Raw genomic sequence first — 23,038 nt, 5'->3', positions numbered from 1 at the left:
AACAAACTATTAGTAGATTTTAGTACAAAATATTTGTATTTCACTATCGTTGCTTTATTTAAGATAATAATTTGATTAGTTAATGTATTCTCATGTTGTTGAAGCATCCAAATCCAACCCTTTTGACAGAAGCGCCCCCTATTATTATTATACATACCGATTTCCAGTTTTAAAAAAAATTGGATTATTGAGACAAGAACGAGTAATATCGGAGTCATGCTAAAACTAAACTGAGATGAAAGCAGTTTATTCCCCTCTGTTCACTATCTACTGGGTGAATTCTTTAATGTACTAATATTAATTTTAATAATTTTTCTCTTTTTTATGTACACAATTCTTATGAAGTATTTTCTGGCTTCACAATTACCTACATTATATTACATGATAATACTAACAAATGTACATTGTGTACTTACGACGGGGTACTCCAGTAAGACCGCATTTTTCTTTTCTTTCCTTTTAAAACTGTAAATTTAAAAAAATGCATTTTATGCAATATTATGCACGGCATGTCCAGGTTTTTATATTATGCATATTTTTAATGCTGTGTGACCTTTACTTTATGGGCCGTATAATCTTTTGTGTTCTTTCTAATGTTTTTCAATTATTGTCAATTATTGTTAGAACAAGATGAATGAATGCATTCGCACACAATTAACTAGTCCATTATATTATGTTCTTAAATGTTTCTTTCCCATTGTATAAGTATGTATTTTTGTTGTAAATTATTCTTTCTTCCGAGAGAGTATTCTGGTATAATTTTACTTTTTTCAGGGCATTAATAAAAAATAAATAATCACAATCGCTAATCAAGTCGCTACAGCGACCTTGATGTGATTTACTATGTAATACATTTCTAGAATGATCTATGTTATTACTAACTATATATGGAGATAATATACAGTACCATAGTTACCTGGTAGATAAGTATGGTACTGTAGACAGTATGGTACGGTACACTTAAGATTAATACTTAATTAACATTAACTAATTGTTAATACAGGATTTAGAACATAATTGGAAAATACCATAAATATTATTTTAAACCTTTATTTTCTTATTTTTAACTGAATTCATATTAACAAATTATTATAATCAATAAATATTAGTCTGAAACACCCATACATATTTTAAAATAAATAAACTCTGAGAAAAAATAAATGCCGCTGATGGAAATTGAATCCGCAACCTTCCGATTTATTCTTTTTTTTTCTATTTGTCCATTTATCTTTCTTTTTTTTTTTCAATTTCTACAGTGTAGGTAGGTGCCTTACTTATTTTCTCTTTTATTTTAATTTGTTATCTTATTTTGATATATTTTGTTCCTCACTTATGTAAAATACAAATAAAAGAATATACTACATCTTGGTACTCTATTTATTTTATGAAATTAGGTAGGAGTATGCAGTTACACTTAAGTTATTCACATTCAATAACGATCCAATGCATATTACATAATATATGTATATGTGAGATAGTTGTTCAAAACATTTCTAATAGTATGTATTCTCTATTATTAAGGCCGAGTGTAGTTTTTTATTAATTTAAAATAATGATAATATTATTAAGCAAATCGATAATGATAGTGTTTTCAACAAGTAAATTTTTTTTTATACATTTTTTAAATTAACATAGGCTTAGTAATTATCAAAATCAAATCGAAAATATGACCTTTATCAGACCGTAATACGTGCGTTTTAAAAAATACTATTAAAGGCTGAATATCGTCAAAAAATACCTGAAGGGGTTTTTTTTAAACGTACGAAAAAAAAAACTAAAAAATAAATAAAATAGGTTCGTAGTTTAATTTTTTCATAAACACTAATTGTTCTTGTTTTTAAAATGCAGATTATAAAACTTTGGATACGTTTATTTAACAAAACTAAACGATAAATTATTGGTATTATATTTTTCCATTTTTTAAAGTTAATTTAATATTTTTTATACTATAATTTAAGAAAGAATACTTAGATTTTTAAATGACTTTTAAAATAGGCCGTCTGGTGGCGCCTATTTGAAAATTTTAATACGGTAGAACATCGAACTAAAAGCTTCTTTTAAATATCCCAACAGATGGCGCTATCATGGTCGGAGTCTTGGTTATTGTTTATTTTTCAAACCGATTATATTATTACGTTATTATTTATTAAATTATATGATAATTATTAAAATATATATTAAAATTAAAATATATATTTTAATAATTATCATATAATTTAATAAATAATATATGATAATTATTAAAATATATATTATAATTTTAATTATATTAAAATATTATTATTATTAAATTATATGATATTATACCATATTTTTAAATATTAATAATATGATAATATTTTGGAATCAAAGAAAAGACTGCGATTGACTTGTACGAGGAAAGATACAAGGTAAAAGTGTCGCCATGTGGTATTTTTGTGAGAAAGGAATGGCCATACTTGGGGGCAAGTCCAGATGGATTGGTTGGAGAAAATGGTAGAGCGGAAGTAAAATGCCTGCCCTCAATCGGAAACAAAACTATTTTTGACGCAGCTCTGGAAGATAATATCTTCGTTGCCGTGCAGAATGGAATACTTGTGTTGAAGAAGTCACATAATTATTCATTTCAAGTTCAAGGACAATTATTCATTACAAGAAAGGACTTCTGTGACATTATAATTTATTCTGAAAGTGGAGTAGAAGTAATAATAATATATCCTGACAATGAATTTGAGCTAAAAGTGTTACCACGCCTGACAAAGTTTTTCAACGAATCACTTTTGCCAGAGTTAGCGGATAGCCGAATTCAACGCGGTATGAAAATTAGAGAACCTGACCATGTTGTCAATGCTCTACAAGCCATATATGATAATATTTTGTAATCCTACATGTATTTAAAATGACTGACTTTTGCATTTTTATATATAAATTTTTTTTATAGATCTAATACGCCTAAATTTTTTATAAGAGAGCTAGGTATAATGCCAGTAGCCGAAATTACAAATGGTAATATTTTTATAGTGAGAATGCCAAATTCTTTTGAACTCATTTCCCAAATCTGTGTATTTTATTATTTTTTCAAAAACAGATCTTTCGTTGAAACGTTGCTTGAAATGGCTTTAGCCGTGTTTGGTGACCAAATCTGCAAATAGCCAGGTAGATTCACTTATTCAATAAATAATACCCGTTCTGCGGTCTAAATTTAAATAATGATGTTAAAATTGTACTACCTACATGTAAAACCCCTCAGGGCTAAATAAGTAGATTTTTTTTTTTCTAAATATTTATTACGATAACCATGGTTTACCGAGATTAACCAAGGTCAACCATGGGGCAGGACCACAATGATATTTTTCCCGTGGCCCAGGAGACACGCTTGTACACCCACTTCCAGTTATATTATTTTTTTCTTCTACTTTTTACGTCTAGCAGTACATTTTTGAATTGAATACCACACAAGAGTCTCAATCGCTCCCGTCTGGAGTCAGTGAGACTATGGCCTATCCCCAATTGGAGAATGTTGCGAGACTGAAGGTAGGTGAGGGGAATGAGACGAGGAAGAGGAAGGTGGGGAAGTACCAGGATATTCAGTTCTGGTCACCAAACACGGCCAAAGCCATTCCAAGCTAGCTTAATATTCTGAATGGTTGTGTTACACCAGGGCGATACTGAGAGTATCTTGCACTATGGAACGTGCCACAAATATTCTATATATTATATTTAATTAAATTGTGAAATAACACCAAATAATCAAATAAAATTTATTTGCACATTCCGGAATTTGAACCCGCGTCCTTCGGATTGCTTGTCGAGAGCCTTACCCCTCGACCACGGAGACCGTCGAAGTAATAATGAAAAAATCTGGTCATGAAAAAAAAAACATTCACAGACCTTTTACCGTTATTTGTCCTAACGTGGAGTTTTTTCTACAAAATTGGCTCGTCTATATTTTCAGGTTCTATAAGTACTCTAGGTAGTACCTAATAGTATTACTAAGATGTTTTGCAAACACGCCATATTTGTATGCCAAAAAATTCTCGAGTGTTTAAAACAAATTTAAAAATTAAATAAACATACCAAGCTCTGCTTATTTAAACAAACATCTGACACCTTGATTAAGAATAGGTAGATAAAACAATTAAAAAAATAGATTTAATAAAAAAAACTCTTCCCTCGTGCCCTTCGGGGGCTTGTAAAACAAAAATCTATCATGAACTGTTTTGTCATCCGCGTAGTAATGAATTGGTGAACATGGTAAAAGATCGATGATTTGCAATAAAACAAAGTAGTAAAGGGATGTTATGCTGTAAAAATGTAATTGTATATTACAAAGAAATTAAAATCAACCAGCTATGATTAAAGGAAGGGGGGGGGGGTAAATTAACGGTACTCATGGTGAGGCACTCTTCACTCGATGATTTTCTAAGTAAATCGGTTTTTAATTTCATCGTCATTTCACTGTTGAAAATATTACTGCGTATCGACAGAAGACAAAGGGCGCGGCTTCAGTTGGATTTCTTACTTCCAAGGGCGTAGGGACGCGGGGGTTGTGCAGCGGGGTTGCAGGAATCGCCAGATGATTCTCTTGTAAGGGCGATGGTCTTTGGCGATTCAGTGACGGAAACACGGACAGGCTATATGGCCCACACATGTCTATAACGGCGGCGGTGAAGGCGAGAATGGTGGCGGCTTATCTATTGTCTATCTCAAGTAGGGAAAGCAATAAATCTCCAACATTATATGGCTGCTTAAAATGAGAAGTGTTGAAGTCCCACCCGCTCCGCTATAGGTGTCACCAAAGATAAAATGTAAAATGTTGTATGAAAAAGTGACAGTATTAATTTATAAACACATTGAAACGAAAGGAAAGAAGCAACCGCAAGCAGCGTTATGCGTTGTTTGCGGTTGCTTCATTCCTTTCTCAAAGACAAATAAATAGCACTATCTTTTTTATGTCAATACAAACATGGGATGCTAGGAAGAGGAATGTAGGTATATTTTTTACAATGCGTAATACCTAATACAAAAAAATAGTGCCATCTGGTAACTGAAATTCATAACTTTTATAACGATGATAACGAAGATTTACATTACCGCCATCTTACTGTTTTCAGGCAAACGTTTTTAAAATAAATTCTAGTTAGAAAAAATATTGTTTTGGAAATGAACAACAGAGTTCTTGTGTGTCGAAAATAGTTGATTTTGACAGGTCTACACTCGGCCTTAAACAAAGTAATTTACTAAGTTTATAAACATTAAAGTATAAAATTAATAGAAGATTTATCGTTACATTAATTATTTTGTACATGTTAACTATCTATCTCTGAATATATGTAAATGGTCGTTTGTTGAAAATCTCTGAAAGTTCTTCATTGATTGCTTTGAAATTTAGACACAATGTTGCATTCAAATATGCGTGTGTTTTTATATACCTACATTATTAAGATGACACCTGTTACAGGTAAAACAGACTGAACCACAGCAACACGTGGCGGGGTACAGCTATTTTTGAATAAAGACATTATTGTTTTGAAATTCAAAAGACTTTTATTATCTTCGCTCATGTACCAAGAGACTGTACACATGTGTTCGAGTCTCCAGGCGGAAGATGTTACAGAAAGTGTTGCCCCATGGGTTGGTAAAGAATCAATATAAACCGAGTTCTGCACAGAGAAATAAAGTAAGAAAACAGTTTATAAGGCGGTCTACTGTGGAACCTCTCTTGCAATGCAGGGTTTTACAGCACTCGGCTTATGTGGATTCCTTACCTACACGTGGGACGACAGGCTTAATGGTACAGAAGGAGGTAAGATAGGGCTTTTTGTGCTGGGTAGTATTTTACTATTTATTAGTCCATCAATCTGGCAAAATATGAGTTAATGAGGGTTTGACGAACGTGGTCATCTCCCCTGTTAAAGATTGGTGCTTGCACCAGTACATCGTTAACCTCGTCCAAGGGGTCTATGAATACAGGTGGTTGATCTTGTTACAATGATCCCTTGTACCTACATGCATTTTAATTTATGAAGAAAGGACTGGAAGCCATCTTTTAACAACTCCAAAAGTTCTTTCAACAACATTTCTGGTCCTGATCTGACTTTCTTTATATAAATGTTGTTCTCGAGAAACGGAATTCCTTAGGGCCGTCTGTTTCAACGCTAGCTATAGTAAAAGTAAGAATAAAAGTAAATGCTAAAGTTAAATTTCACCAAAATGCGTTTTTCAATCAATTTAACTCCTGGTTTTACGTCACTTTTAACTTTTGTTTTAACTTCCCGAAATCCGAGAGTTACTCGCGAGTTATTCGCGATTCTCGAGTTACTCTGCCATTTTGACATATTTAACAGTTCTATACGTAAGGTTCTTCTGTTGAGTGTTACGAAACGATTATTAAACATGATTAATATTATCGAAGATGACAGTAGTGAAGATGAATTCGTCATGCAATATGTTTTACAGCGAAAGCCAAAAACATTTCGACCCCGTGTTAATAATATGGTCATTTGGGATGATTCCGAATTTTTGGCACGGTATCGCATGTCGAAATAATAATAATAATAAATTCTTTATTCCAGGATGTGGGGAGGTTAGTGCAATCCCACACATCCCATAGAGGATATAAGTACATATAGTATTTACATATAGTAAAATAAATAAAAATAAAAATAAAAATAAAAAGATTAAAAATTAAATTAAACATGAAATTAAACCAGAGAAGCACGGGAATCCATCGGATCTAAGATTGTGGGAGCAAGTATCTTTCTCCAATGGTCTTCAATGCTCGATCCTGAAGTCAGACGGGATTCTATCATAAGAGTGTTTCTGGAATGGTTTATCCTTCCCCTCAGTCCTGCAATCCTGGTTCTTAACAGAGCTGCAAATCCTGGAACTCGCCCTTCTGTAAACATCGAGGAGGCACTGCAGTGCCTGGGGAGTCCGAACATCAATCTGTAAGCGTTGTTATATTGCACCCGAAGCCTTTCCATTGTTCTTTTCTTGAAATTAGCCCAGAGCTCGCATGTGTACAGGGTGGTGCAAAAGGCTAAGAAGAGCGTCCTTTTCACTCGTGGACTACAGAGCCCAAATCTTCTACTGAGCATGTTACATTTAATACTCAGTACACGCCTCTGCCTGTCAATATCTTCATCATCCGTTAAGAGCTTGCAAAATTTGTGACGGATCAAATAGAGGGAGATATTACGACTACTGGAAAGTAAATTATATTTTTCCGTGTAATATCGTATATATTATAACAGGTCGTCATTTATTTTTAAATACCCACAGAAATATTTTTCTAGGAACAAAACAATGTAATAAAAGGATATCTTTTTTCATAAACTTTGGTATAAAACTTACTATTATATTAAAGCCTGTATATAATGTTTCAATATACATATTATAATTGAAAAGAAACTATGTAATAAATATATAACTTTTTTTACAAAGTTTGGTTGGAATTATTAATCAAAGGAAACTAGCCCCTCCAATACTCTCAAGAAATTATTCCTAAAACTATAAATCGATCTTCATCATGTAAGTAAAAATTAAATTCTGAAATAAAAAATTCGAACACAATAACAAACAAGAAGTCAGAAGAGGTTATAATGACGCACAACAAACTTCTTTCTTCTGAATTTTGACAGTCACTTTACCAGAGATCATATTTAATCTTCGGTGTGGCCGTACCAAAAAATAATGCCGTGCGTTTTTCCACGTAATTTCGAGGAATATTCTGCTTTTTAGACTGGCCACACTAGTAACTTTTACTTTTGCAATATTTTGCATAAAGGCACTTGAAACAGCGCGCGGTCCGATTTGACATCCTTGTTACTCTGACAGTTAAATTTTTAACTTAGCTCACGATTTAGCATTCTGTTGATACAGACGGCCCTTAGTAAATATGACTTTATTCCATAACCACCATCTCCAACAATCACTTCATCTCCAAACTCATCGCATTCCAACCTTACTTTGATGCTGCTACTATTAAAAAGATGGGTATCTCCAGGCCACCTGGCTACTATGTTGGTCATAATTTGTGATATATTGGTCGACAAAAGAAACAAACTTGTAGTTTTTCAATATTTTTACCAGTTTTTTCGTCATTTTAAATCACGGAAACCAACGATATAAAAGCGAATTTCGACAATATTTTATGTAGAAAAGATATCTAAACTTCTTCCCACAAAACCTTTAACTTCATAAATTTTAATCGTTGGGTTTTCTTTGCCAAAATAGTGAGGGTCGTTATCACCAGTAATTGGCACATACGATAGGTCAGATTGCAATTGTGACGTTTGCGCATGCGTCAATCTTTTTCAAAATGGCGGATCGCGTTGACCGGCCGATCACATTTTATGAATATTTCGTTGAATTTTCTCTTGACGGACGATGAAACAACCCAATTTATGGAAAATTGAGTGGATTGACTTTCTCACACGTGATTTTTTCCGAAACAACTCGCCTTGATGAAAAAATGTGTGCATACGCTCCGCGGGCCACAAGTGGACACAGCGGGCTTCCACCCTTGATGATATTGAAGTTAATCGTTCTTGGACTGAAACTTTTCATTTTGTGTAATATCGAGTGGACTTTTAATTAAGGTTGTACGCTCGAAAGCACAAAGTCTGCCTGAACGTTCTTAAAACAATGTTTTGTTAGGAATCTCGAAAAACCTTCAATTAAAATGTCTGAATCGATATACAAGGGGGATAAGGGTAATAGAAAAATAAGTCTTTTTGCATACTTTCTTTATTTGTCATTTGACCAACTTTATTTGGTTGGCTGTGCTTAATATCTAGCTGCGGGACAAGATATTAAAATATTTCAAAATTATCACAGAAAAAACAACACCTACAACCGCTAACTTAACCCCTTCTCAAGTCAGCATTCGAAGACTTCTCTTGACCGAGATGCCTTGTTGATCTAGGCTTCCAAACCCACATTCTGTCTGATATTTTTCCATCATAAACTCAATCCAAATAAATTATTAAATATTTGAGATACAAAAACAATTTACATAAAACTAAAAACAGACGATCTTGGATATGACATCGGAATGACTTAATGAGTAAAATACTGATTAACTTTTAACACCTTTAAATATTAATGGAATTTAAAGTTAACTGAGTGTTCACAAGAAATTTTTCCTAGTTAAACCTTGAGATGGTCAATTCTCAAATCTTTTGTATGATGAAGATCCGCCTCCGCGGCTGTAACCACCGCCACCACTCTTGTTGAAGCCACCGCCGCCTCCTCCACGTCCAAAGTTGCCTCCCCTCTTGAAGCCGCCGCCACCACCGCCGCCCCCTCCGAACCTGGAGCGTCCTCCCCAGCCGCCACCTCCTCCGTATCCTCCAAAGCGGTTGGCCATATCTTGGAGCTTGGGGTTGATTTCCTGAAATAAACAACAAATGCTTATTAAATACATTGTGACAAAATACAAGCTCATCTATTTTGTCAATTCCAAATTGTTGCACCTTACGAGGATGGGATCCAGACATTGATGGTGTGGACACCGAAGGCATTATCAGTTCAATCATATAATCTACCTCCCACTTGCATTCATGTCGTGCCATAAAGGACAGTCCATGCCAAAGGTGAGAGGATCTTGTAAAAAAAAAATTAATGTAGATGTAATAAAAAAAAAATCAATAGGCATACCTGGTTAGCTTCTGTGAGTACTGACACAAGATCCTTGGCCTGACGACTGTTGGAAGGTGTGAAAAATGCATAAGAAGTTCCTGTACTTTTGGAACGACCTGTACGTCCTATTCTGTGTATGTAATCTTCCGAAGAGTTTGGATAGTCGAAATTAATTACATATTTGATTCCTTCAACATCTGTAATAAGAGAAATATTGTTAATTCTGGCGGCACCATGATAAGATATTTCATTCAAAATTCGAATTCAATGGCTATGAATTAACTTACTCAAAGTCATGTAGAAAACTACTTGTGAATGAGACAATTCTTGTCTTTAGTAAAATCTTTTAACATTGAATTGAACACAAATTCATCTGTCTAACACATCACAAGAACCCAGGAGATATTGCAACCCACGATATTGATGACTCTCACATCGTCTCTACGCAGGTTCCAACTCCAGTTTGGCCGAAATTGATCAGAAGATCCATGAGGAACTAAGATTGCGTCAATCCAACATGAAATTTCCATGAGAAATGGACTTCTCAGTTCCAGGAATCAATGTCGTTGCCTGGGGGTCGACAAGTTTCCCCGAGGCAGTTCTGACCAGACATATTCCGGCCTCGGTTCACGATCAGTGATAGGCAGAAAGAGGCACATGACGAGTTATTGCATTCTCATTCTAGCTTGCCACTTGAAGATAGCTTTTACAGACAAAGCCATCATTTAGTCGCTTTAGTACTAGACCCGGTGCTCAATCACCAATGTAGAACACAATACTCATCCGGCTAGTGCCTCTGAAACAGTGACAGAAAACCAATGTAAGCAAGCGTCATTTCAATATTAATTCCATTATTCAACAAGATTAGAGAAATCTTGACAAGTGAGATTAACAAAACTAACCTAATCCACGAGCAGCAACATCAGTGGCAACTAGGATGTTGACCCTGCCATTGCGGAACTGGGTCAGAACATAATCCCTCTGGTCTTGGGTCTTGTCACCGTGCATACAGACAGCGTGGAAACCAAACCGCTTGATGATACGGGTTATGTTTTCCACCTTCTTTTTGGTTTCAACGAAGATAATGGTCTTTGCTCCAGGGTCATGGATGTTTCCGATCTCTTGGAGAAGGTTGTTAAGTCTGGAAAAATATTATTATATAAGACATTGCATAAAAAAAAATTCAAGAATGTTTTTGTTTGGATCAAAATAATCAGATCTTCTTAGAGGATAGCTTTGTAATATCATAACATATCATAGCCTATGGGTCATCATTTTAAAGAAAAGATGGAGTAATAATACAATGACAAAAAAACTCACTTGTCTTCCTTTTCATGTTCTTGGCACACATCAACAATCTGCAGAATGTTGTGGTTGGCGGACAATTCCAAGGATCCAATATTAATCTGCATGTAGTCTCCTAGGAAATCTTCAGCTAATTTCCTAACCTCCTTAGGCCAGGTAGCAGACCACATGAGGACTTGCCTGTCAGGGCGAATCTGCTCAATGATCTTACGGATCTGGGGTTCAAATCCCATGTCCAACATGCGGTCAGCTTCATCCAAGACCAGGTATGTGCAGCGAGACAAGTCCACAGTTCCCCTTTCTAGGAAGTCAATCAGGCGACCAGGTGTGGCAATCAAGATTTCAACACCTTGTCTCAGTTCCTGGGCTTGCTTGTGTTTGGGAGCACCTCCGAAGACACAGGCATTTCGCAAGTACGAGCGGCCACCGAAGTCAGAAGCCACCTGTTGGATCTGTTGGGCCAACTCTCGGGTGGGGGCCAGCACGAGGGCCACCGGGCCCTTGCTGCGGCTGGACTCTTGATGGTTAATGTGCACAATAGCAGGGAGAATGTATCCAAGGGTCTTTCCGGATCCTGTCTGAGCGATGCCTACCAGATTGTTACCGGACATGGCGATGGGCCACGACTGGGATTGAATGGGTGTGGGTTCTTTGTAACCCTGTGCCTTGATGTCCACCATAACATAGTCGGGGAATTTAGCTTCTTCAAATTCTTGAATGGGGTTTGGGATGTTGGGTCCACTAACTGTGATTTCGTGTGTGCTTCTGTACTGCTCCACATCACGAGGGCTCCTGCTTACAACAGATGGGTGAGGATCGTAAAAGTTCTTTTGGAAGGGACGAAGATCTCGTTCACTCCACTGTCGGCGGTGAAGATTCTTCCCGAGATCGTCCTTCCTGCCTCCCATTCCCCCCATGCCACCACCGCCGCCCCCTCCCCCACCACCACCAGATGATGGGTATCTCCCTCCAGCTCCACCAGAACTTTGTCCAAACCGTCCTCCATTGGTACTACTCTTCCTGAAGAAAACAATTTCAAAATTATATTTTTGTCCAATTATATTGTCTGTCATTAGTTACAGGAAACAATATTGTGTAACTATAACTTTGCAGCATTTGAAAAGTAGACAAGTGCATCTGTTGAGTCACTATTAGTTGTTTTTTCTCCCTTTTCATACACAAATACCATTGAATTTAGTATGTATGCCGTTACAGGAGTGAGTAAACTAAACAGAGTGGACACACTAATATTAAATAATTAATTACATCAGGGGTTTTGCTTGGATTTTGGTCGTTTTAGACTTTAATTTTGTGTTAATAGCAGCTTTATCTAATGTGGTATGTCAAAAAATAATGCTTCGGCATATTTTACGATAGGAAATCGTTAAACCTATTTTATATGATCTATTATTTAACATAACACTTCTAGCAACTCTCGGCCATAAACAAATAAAAATTCACTGATAATTTAAATTTTGAATGCGGCAATTTTGTCGTTATTTAATAAATGACATAAAAACTATCTAAAGATTAAAACATACACCGTAAGCCGCGTGGTGTCCTTGAAAACACGTGTTCCTAAATGGTTAGGTTCCCATGCATGTGCGCGTTAATAGAATATACCCGTCCACGCTTGCAAGCAGTGTGCGTACGTTATACTAATGAAGTTATTTTGTAAAAGCGTACAATCAATAATCTCAACTTCATAAAACGGTCGATATCAAAGGCGTTTGATATGCTCAAAATGCGTACAGATTTCAACGAGAATATAATTTTGGAAAGTGTGGGGGCCACTACTTTTGTTCTATTTCATACAAGTACCTAATATACAAGCTATTCTGAAATGTCTGCCGGTCCCCGGCTAGGACCGACATTGATTACATTAATCTGGTAAAAAGGGAAACGTCAATGAACAAACATTGACTGTGTGCTTTTACGATCTGGACTAATGGAAGACACATCGGAATCATTTTTGATCCAGCGCCATCGATCGCCATTGAAAGGTGGACGCCATTGAGAAAATTTAAGAAAAGAAGAAATACGTATTGCTAGCGAAAAATATAGACAATTCAGACATTAATTATACTGTGAATATAACCAATATTACTTACATGTTTGAGTTTTGTGGAGATGACGCGTCAATTGCGTGATGATACAGGATTAGATATTCCTGTATGAAGTTGACGGATGGACTGGAGCTCAGTTTCTGTTGAAGAAATAACTAATTATAAACACAGCTGATATGTAGAAACTTCTTAAAACACAATAAACACGATCACTTCTAGATTTAGGACGCTAATTTTCAAAGGAATAGAAAATATTCAAAGGACAAAAAATGCCACTTTTCCGTGAAAAGTATCGCGTTATAAAACGATGCTCACCTGCCCGCAGCCAAATTGGTAAAGAAATTAAATCGAAACGAGAACCGGATCTAAAGCTCAGAGCAAACTCAACAAACGAGCGGCTAGATGGCTAGTATACCGTTCGGCGTCCAGCGATAATAAATTACTAACCAGTAATATTTTTTTCACGTTTACGAGATTACTTAAATATCACAAATATACTTATAAATAAGTATCACAAATACATATAAATGTAGATAAAATTGAAAACGTGAATATTTTAGTATATATTAAGAATAGCTATTCTAGCCAGAAACTAATTTATTTTCAAATTATATTTTATTTTCCCATTTGAACATAAAAAAGTTTTTAACAAAATAGTAAATATTGTATGAAGTTTACTCACTAGAACAGTAAAAGACTTTTTTATTGATTTGGTTAGCCTTATAATAACTATAAAAACAATAATTTCGTTGGTGTGTCTCTGCGTAACTCGACTTTAGACTGGGTTTGCTTTTATTTTCAAAATTATCTAAATGTGTTTGAAATGTGTTTACTCCGTTAAAATTTTTGACAGGTGTTGTAATTTTTTAAGTTTACTCAGTGTTCATTCCAAAATGGGAAAATAGGAGGAAAATAATATTTTTAAATACTTTCAGCTTCATGAATCCTTTTTAAAATTATAATATCCCGTGATTTTTCCCGGGTGTGAGCTAGTATCTTTATAATTTTATTGTAAGCAAGGACTCTTAAACAAAAGTCCCTCTCCAATATGTAATTAAATTCCTAATTATTTTTAACATATAAGGCACCTGAAAGTAGGTACCATAGTACCACTAACATTATTTTACCTCAAAAGCGTTCTTGCGGTGATTTTTACGCGAAAACGTCGCCTCCAAAATTGTAGAATTATTATTATTAGCGCAGACCCTTGAAAAATTACGGGATATTATATTAGTTAATAACGCTTTCTTGTAAAAAAGACACAATAGCTCAAAAACCTTGAAAAATCACTTTATGTCAAGATCAACCCAAGAAATTTAAACAAAATAAATACAGATTTGAAATATGTAATTTATTATAAAAGAATAATTTTCGGGTAATTTTTTTTTATTATAGTAGGTTTATATATGTGAATACAACACAAGAGTCTCAATTGTCCCAAACCATCTGGAGCCAGTTAGACTATGACATCTCCGATTGGGATATGTGTTGTGAGCCCGCGACCTACAAATTGCTAGAACCTTAGAATTATGAGTCGCGGGGAACCTCTACTAGTAATTTAAGTTCCTACTGAAAAAAAATTATGGAAACAAATCTGATAAAAAAAATATTACAGGCAGGTACTTTATCAATTTATTAAAATCTAGAGAAATCTGTTCTAGAGTTTATTAAACCAGAGTTACAGACAGACACACAACCGAAATTAGTATTTTGGTTGGTTATTAACAATTAATAACTAACTAACTAACCATCACGCCTTTTTTCCGCAGGGGTAGGCAAAGAGGACGGACCGCCAAACAACTCGGTCTTGGCACACACTCCTTTCCTCATTCACGTTCATACATACTCTTCTATTATTCTGCCTGTTGACATGGCCCAACTCAAGTATCTGATTCACTTGGTCATGCCATGTCTTCCTCGGTCATCCCCGACTTCTGTTACCATTCACATTTGAATTGTATATTAATCTTACACTCCTTTCTTCGCTCTACATGCCGAAAACATCTAAGCGTCCCTTTCTTGATCTTACTCATTACGCTTACATCAGCCTTGGACTCTTCGCGGATCTCCACATTTCTCACGCGATCATACATGGTTTTACAACACATACGTCTGAGGGATCTCATTTCTGCAGCATTCGCTCTAATTTCATCCTTTCTCTGCCAGTTCCATGCTTCACTTCCGTACATCAAGGTAGGTACCAGCACTCCATTGTGGACTGCTAGCTTCGCTTCTTTGGACAATTTTTTGTTAACGCCAACTGCGTTCACTTCTCCATTAATGGAGTTACCTGCATTTACCCTTCTTTCAATATCTCTGTCAGCCTTCAAATCCATCGTAAACATACTCATCCGATATATATACAAAATAACTGTACTATATAACTATATTGCACACTGTTTTCGTACTCTCTCTTTCAAACATCATGATTTAAGACGTACTTACATTCATCATTAACTCGTTCTTCATACATACTTCGTTCATTCTAGACACGAGAGACTGTAGATCTTCCATTCTGTTAGCAAACAGCACCGCGTCATCAGCATACAACAGGCAACATATTAACAATTGATGCTACGGTTATAATTTAGGTACCTACCTACTTAAAATAATATCAGAAAGTAAAGGAGTCATTAATCAAACTGGGTAAAATTCACAACATTGTTTTATCAGTACCTACAACACCAGTTAATTTTCAGTATTTTTCCAACTGGTTTTGGAACCACCATCCGTTCTTCAGATTTATATATACTAACTTCATATTATTACAAAATTATGGACAATATAGGTGTTGAAGGTTGAAGTCGGGGTGGAGGTGTGGCATGTGACTGGTGGCAGGTCCAGCCAATTGTAGAAATCCGCTCCGGGTGCCGAATTTTCAAGGAGCCTAGGCGCTGATAATACCTAACACAGCACCCTTGAGATTTTTACTAGCGCCAGGTGCCGTTTGGCACAGGTGGTTCTGATACCGTTCCGAGATTTACTGAAAATATAGTGGTGTTTTACCTACAGTTTATGTAAATTTATTTTATAGTGAACAACCACAAAGTATTTGTATAAAAAAAAATTACAAAATCTTAGGGTGCCAGCAGACTAGACTTTTGTTCCGCCTACAGTTGCGGGCATAAAAATCCATTACGGTATAAAGTCTTTGGAGACAGTTCCGAATTCAAATTACACATATTACACTCTAAGTACTACCCATAAATAACTAAGTGATATTTAATTGTTTTTGTAGCAAAAAATATTGAGAAGCTACTTTAATATTTTGTTGTTTATACCTGCACTTATTTTAAGTCTTGTTTTATTTCTCCATATCATATAACGTAGGAATATTATTTTCAACTCTGCACAGGGCTGCGGGTACGTGCGGGCTTCGCCCGCGCTGCAAGCTTTCCACAGCATCTCCCATGGCATCGAGGAACGAACATCATTATCTCACTGGAGCACCTGGAAGACCCGTGGTCTTAACCACCAGTGATGAACACCACCCAGAAGTTCAGTGTCCGCCGCAATGCATCAAGCCAATAAAGACACTATGATACCTACATGCATCTTTCACGTCTACCGTCACCCACAGAAATAAAAACACGCGGAATTAATTTTGTTTTGTGTCTTATTTATGGGGGTAGTCTAAATTCTCGACATTGATAATTAAAAAAAAATGGATATACAATAATTTTCTGTTAAATTGTTTTAACGTTAACCCGTTGAAGGGCGGAGCATAAAACAGAAAAATATTAGTAGAACCTAAGTTTTATTAGCACAAACGATGCTGATTTTGTGTTTCATACATTTTTCGAAGCATTAAGGTCAAAATCACATCACAAATTATTCTAAAAAGGATAATATTAGAATGGTTGCATGTTCTCCGGAGATCCATCAGCAGTCCACTGGTTAAACGCAACATATGTTATAATCTACGCATTCATAGGTGACGCTAATTTATTTATTTAACTTTTTACAAGTTATGCTATAAAATATTACGACGAATTATTTGTTTGCGCCCGTGCATATGTAATATGAAAGAGAATAGATAGTGTTGTCCTTAGAAAACCTCAATTCTTTTAAGAACATTTTATCGGTGATTCAATCCAATATTATTTATTTACTAACATAAATAATTAAAGTAACGCCACCTATGAACGCGTAGATTATAACGTACGTTACGTTTAACCTGAGGACATTTTTTAAAAATGTTTTTAAAACACCTAGTCAAATTCATTGCGTAGCAGGAAATTATAAATTCTTATTCTTATGTTAAAATTATAAGTCAAATGTGTACTGTAATTAATTGAAATGTGAGGTATATTATTTTTAGCAGGTTTTATAAATTGTGATTAATTATATCTGATGCACCGTTGAAGTATAACTATGTATATAAGATTTCTTTTGAGGTATTTTGTATCATGCATATAAATAATAGTGTTCAAATCACCTTTATATTATTATTTGTGTAATTTTTATTCTTGACTTTGTATCAATGACTTAAATAAAATAAGTAAAAGCTCTGTATACTTATCTTTCCTTCATTGTAAAAAAAATAATGTACATTTAGTTATAACTGTAAGCTCAGTAACACTCCATTCCTAAAGCACAAGCACCAGCTTATAATAGAAAATTATATAATAATGCACAGCATTGTACACTGCAAAATCATGAAAAATCTGTAAAAAAAATAATAATACTTCTTATAAATTATTTAAAAAAATGTTTTATTAACATGTAGATAGATTATTGCTTGTCTGAATTCTCCAAACACTTTCAATTTTGAAAATGAAACTTAAATTCAAAGCAAAAGTTCTACAGTTCACTGAACCGGAGTTACAGACAGAGCCACAAACGAAATTACTATTTTTAATAATTGTACCTAAAATTAATAAATCTTAAACTATGAAAGATTTAAACTGCCAGTGGTTATTAGGCGGGTTCTGACTGAATTTAGGCTACTCCCTGCAACCTAACCGTTCGGTATGGAATAACATAAACACATTCAGTAAGGATTGCGGGCAATATTGCACCGCATGAACTCACACACGGGTCTGCAGGTAATGTCACCAGTGCCGTATTAAATTTATTTAAAAGTATTCATATTTTGTTATATTCTTGTTAATTGTTTGTTTTGAGAGATGTTGATTTCATTCCGTTCCGTGATGGAACGGCCTTACTATCAAATGAAAAACTTCCTGACCTGCCAGATTTCAAGCATTTTGGCAAAGTTTGAAAAATATATTACTTTAACTATGAAAACGAATTTAAAAAAAAAAATGGTACCTATTAAATATCAAGAAGATGAAGCACGGTGTCCCATGGGTTGGTAAGCAATGGACATAAACCAAATGTAGTAAGACCCTGCGTAGAAAAGTTCCACACTGAGCTGCGCTGTAGACCGTTACCGTTACGTAATAGCGAACTAAATTTTCCACGCAGGGTCTTGCAGCATTCGGTTTATGTCAATTGCTTACTGACCTGTGGGACGACAAAATATTCATTAAAAAAAGGTTAATTATAACCTAACCTAACCACCGCACTTTTAGGCAAATATTTTGGAAATTACACTTCGTTTCAACAATTACTACAAGAAATAACTTTTTACATGCACAAAATAAGTTCTTAGTTTGGGTTGATTGAGTAATTTATGCATATTTTACAACCCATACTAAAAATCCAAAATAGCGGCAAAGTGGTTGTTTTACAAGGGATATTTTGAATTTTGGTTGATCTTAATGCATCTTTTATCATCTCTCCCGATGTAAATACTTGTTTCTTGTAGTAATTGAAACAAAGTGTAATTTTCATAATATGTGCCTTTTAAAAGTGGGGCGGGTAAGTTAAATATTTAACAAAAAATTTACTAGATGGACTAAAACATGGCCTATTTATTACGAATAAGAAGGAGCGGAAGGTAGAAGTGGAAAGCATGCAGAACTTCCACGTTTGTGGAAACAGAGGTCCGTTGCATTTCTATTACATACTTACTTCATATGCTGCTCCTTGGGATAGCACTTGCACACTCTGTTAAGTAATCACTTTCCACTGTATTCTTATAAACAGACCTTTATGGCCTGTTCACATGAGTTCATGTTTCATCTTGAGAGCGGGGAATTCGTGATGCACAATTTGTTCTATTATTATTATAATATATCCATCGAGTGATTTTTGGCACATTATGCCAAATTTGTAGAACCTAAAAATATGGGATAGGCGACGAAATCTAGGTGGATTCATTTGGCTTTAAACGGCAGTAAGCAGTTCATATGTTTCCATATTGATATTTTGAGGAATGATATTAAGTAATATGGTAAATGTATATATATATAAAATATATGCAACAATTCACTCAAGTGGATATTTATTACAGAAACCGAGCATGCATGCAACGGTTCCGCATAGATGTAGTATTAGGTGGTTGCATCATAATGGATTTAGTTCACAGACCAAGAAAATTGGTTATTGGCTTTCTTCGCTTTTCTTTCTTCTATCGGACCCTCGTGATTAACAATGAACATTTGTTTTGATTACAATTTTGTAAAAAAACATTTAAACTTTTCATTCTGAGATGCGAATGTAATCTGGTATTGTCTACAAAGGATGATGCATGATCAAGTTATTAATAATAATACTAGCTCAACATTTGTATAAGAGCAGTTTTGTGTTATTTCACTTCAAGAGCGCTTTACTAAAATTCAACAAAAAAATAATTACTATGTTTATTATTGGTTACACTTTGTAACTCTTAATACAATGTATTATTATGTAATTTTAAAGCTTTAGATTATTTGACGGTCTGAAAACTAAAAGACAAAATATTAGAAAAAAAAAATTATGGGCAAAAAGCTGTTTTTTTTTTGAGTTGGTATTAAGTCAATTGAGTATTTTGTCAAGTCACGAAGTTAAATGTTTTGTAACTTTTTGCTAAGAATTATATGATTGTTATTTGTGATAACAAAATAAAACAGTAATAATTCTTTCTTATCTTCTGATTTGTTGCCGGTCGAGTTTGGATCTGAAGGTTAATTAATGATCACCTGGAAATTATCAGGACTTTTTTTAATACAACAGGCATCAAAGATAAGAAAAAATGTTAATCATTAAGGTATTTGAGATCATCGAAAGCAAATAAATTAGACTAAAATAATGGGAATTTATTAAAGTGTATTCAGTATAACACCTATTTCTAAATTCCTTAAATGCTGTGATCTGTAACATTGTTTGCATTCATCAAGAATGTTGTAATAGCAGTAATTATACATTAGATAAAAATAAATAGTAAGTTCTAATCCCAAAGATTACAAACCCGCTAAATATTTGTGATTTGAAGTACCCAATTCAATAATTACTTCATAAATTATTAAATTATATTTTATTTGAAATAATTGTGAAAAAAGTAAAATATACTAAAAAAATTTACTAGCACAGTCAATAACTACTACAAACACCAATTCTTATTCGAATTATTCTCTCAATCATACTTTGTTTAATGATAACATAATTTATAAACAGCAGGTAGTTATTAAAAAATATGTATTGGTTGCTGAAGAAATCAAGAGGAACTGTTTTCTTAGACTTTCTTCTCGGCTTCGGGCCAGTTGAAGGAGCTGGGGCCGGCGTAATATCGGAAGAAGAGGGAGCCACCACGCTTGTGCTGGCGGCGGCGCAGGAGGTCGGAGAAACAGGCGTTCCAGGAACCATAGGCCGGCATGCGCGGAGGGTTGCCCGCCACCAGGCTGCTTCCGCTCACCGCCATGCACGTGGACACCAGCATCAGGGGGTACGTCACCGTACTTGTGAGGAATGTCAGAACTGGCAGCGTGTATCCCCTGCACTCTTTCGTAGTAACCACATACTTATTCACAAAGTATGCCAACAACACCGACACACTGATGCAAGACAAGTCCCCGATTAGCTTGGGAACAATACCGTTGAAGAAACCCGTCACTCCGTTGTCTCGGTAAATGGACCCGATCGCCGAGAACATGGATTGGTAATTTTCTTCTTTTCCAATGAAAGAAGCCATCATGCGTACTGCTACTACTCGGAACGGATATGAGATGACGATAGAAACAGCATGTAAAGTCATTTCCTTACGAGCGTATTTGGCGTAGTCTTGGGCTATGGGTGTGGCCTCGCAGACCAAGTCTGGAGGATTTTCAATTTCCGCCCAATCTAAATGCAGGGCGGTAACAACCTTCATGGAGAATGTTGCGGAAGTGATGTTACCTAGAAGTGTAGGTAGAAGACCATTAAAGCAACCCAATAAGCCATCGGTTCTTTTAATGTATTTAATGTACTGGAATGAGTTTGGCAGCAGCAGAGTTTGACGGCCAATAATGTTCCTCGATAACCTCGGGGGCAGGGGTTCGTACCCCAGTTGCATCAGCACTTTAGAATATTCCATAGGATGACATAGCACACTGACCATTGTTTGTGAGAAATAATTGCTGACCTGGTCATTTGCCTTTTCATTTTCTGCCATTTTGATTTTACTGGTCTCTTCTGAAATAAAATAAAAGTTCAGGGTAGTTATCAAGAACACAATTTAAATTAGGGAGAAATGTTTTTAAGATTTTGTGATGGTAATTGACAAAAAATATTGTATGAATCTCACAAATAACAGGTCAACTGTTTGAATGTTGGAGTGATGAAATTGTAATTAGTCAACAGTGTGAGTAAATACAGCCAGCATTAAGAAATTCTAAGTGAGTAAAAATCATACTTGTATTTGTTTAGCAAAAAGATTACGTTTTCATTGAGACTAGATTTATAGGTAATTTTAAAAAGGGGTAATGTTTACACAGCTACAAAAACATTTGGTTATCGATTTATGGCATTTCCCACCGAAAGATGTTTCTGCTGAAACCTAGTAACAATATTATATGACCGTTAATATAAATTAAATAATAAAATTATTAAAACCAACTCAACCTTAATGCCAGATTTATCGAAAATAAGAATTCTGGAGAAAATATTAGTAGCGAAAGATATTGACCGCCAACAATCAGATAAAAAGGAATTATTAAATACCGGCGAAAACGTTTTCAATGATGCATAACAGTTTAACATACCTTTTATATTTTCAAAATTTAAACTGGAGGCTTCCCACTACCAAACATTATGTAATAAACTGAAATTGACTGATATCGTGCCGACGAATGAATGACAGGAGAAGCACAGAAGAATAGAATCGGAATAGACCATGAATAGATCCACGAGATTATTTTTATCTGTGGAGATTAGTGATGGTAAAATTTGTCAAAGGTTGTTCATTGCGAAAAGTAAGATTCTATCGTTATTAAGGAATATTAACATTTTGTTGGTTTATCAAAAATATTACCTCCAAGCAGTGATGCCATTCCTATCAACGATTTGGTAGATTGATAGATAAAGTTGAAATCCACCGATGTTCACAAAAATAAACGGAAGTTTTTGAAATCTCGTAGATCTTGGGGATTTTTCTTTTGAAATTTCTAGTTACCCCACCCCCCTCAATATGCGATGTTTGGTTTTTGTGTGTAAAATAGCATACAAATTTATCCAAATAAATTGTGTTTTACGTTTTTTCGAAATGTCTACGTCATTAAACGTTGTTGATTTGGTCGCTTCTTATTGTTTTGTATTTCCAATGCAAAAGGACGTGATCATTGAATAAGGTTACTAAATCTGAGCTCCAAAAAAATTATGTTATAATTAATAATATACGATGACATCCACAGCCATATCACCAGCAAATCATGACCGATTCAGCTAGGGCCGTTGCAGATAACTGCAAAAATCAAATCCGTATTTTCAGTTTTCAGATTTTTTTTGGTGAAGTAAGCACAACGTATTATTTTTTCAAATTGGGAAAATTCATGCGCTAAACCACTGCAAGTAGCTTGTCAGCGGGAAATAAATTGATTATAACTAGACGCTTTTGGTACAGCAATCTCTCAGTATAGAAGGTATCGACGATTTTATTTTACAACAATTTTTAATTTCGTTATTTCATTAATGTTCCAATTCTAATTCAAGACTGTCCCTGACTGTTGAGATTATTTTTTTAA

The 23,038-nt window shown here is 34.9% G+C and overlaps 2 protein-coding genes across 2 annotated transcripts; both read right to left on the bottom strand.

Moving 5' to 3' along the window:
- Positions 1-8,712: 8,712 nt before the first annotated feature.
- On the bottom strand, positions 8,713-15,088 carry Rm62 (ATP-dependent RNA helicase Rm62). Its single transcript, XM_089633566.1, has 6 exons — positions 15,038-15,088; positions 13,041-13,135; positions 10,945-11,949; positions 10,527-10,765; positions 9,643-9,821; positions 8,713-9,376 (listed from the first exon to the last, which is right to left on the bottom strand). The coding sequence occupies exons 1-6, from the start codon at positions 15,086-15,088 to the stop codon at positions 9,149-9,151; spliced, it is 1,797 nt and encodes a 598-aa protein (XP_089489692.1). The 3' UTR covers positions 8,713-9,148.
- Positions 15,089-19,824: 4,736 nt separating this feature from the next.
- LOC149422352 (mitochondrial carrier homolog 2-like) lies at positions 19,825-22,195 on the bottom strand. The gene is made up of 2 exons (XM_089633737.1): positions 22,061-22,195; positions 19,825-21,491 (listed from the first exon to the last, which is right to left on the bottom strand). Exon 2 carries the CDS (start codon positions 21,469-21,471, stop codon positions 20,557-20,559), a length of 915 nt encoding a protein of 304 aa, XP_089489863.1. The 5' UTR covers positions 21,472-21,491; positions 22,061-22,195; the 3' UTR covers positions 19,825-20,556.
- Between the last annotated feature and the right edge of the window lie 843 nt (positions 22,196-23,038).

Source organism: Hesperophylax consimilis, chromosome 7 (genome assembly GCF_061612785.1).
Source record: "Hesperophylax consimilis isolate HC1 chromosome 7, BYU_Hcon_1.0, whole genome shotgun sequence".
Lineage (NCBI taxonomy): Eukaryota > Metazoa > Arthropoda > Insecta > Trichoptera > Limnephilidae > Hesperophylax > Hesperophylax consimilis.
The sequence above is the reverse complement of the archived record's forward strand: the minus strand, read 5'-3'. Positions and strand labels throughout refer to the sequence as shown.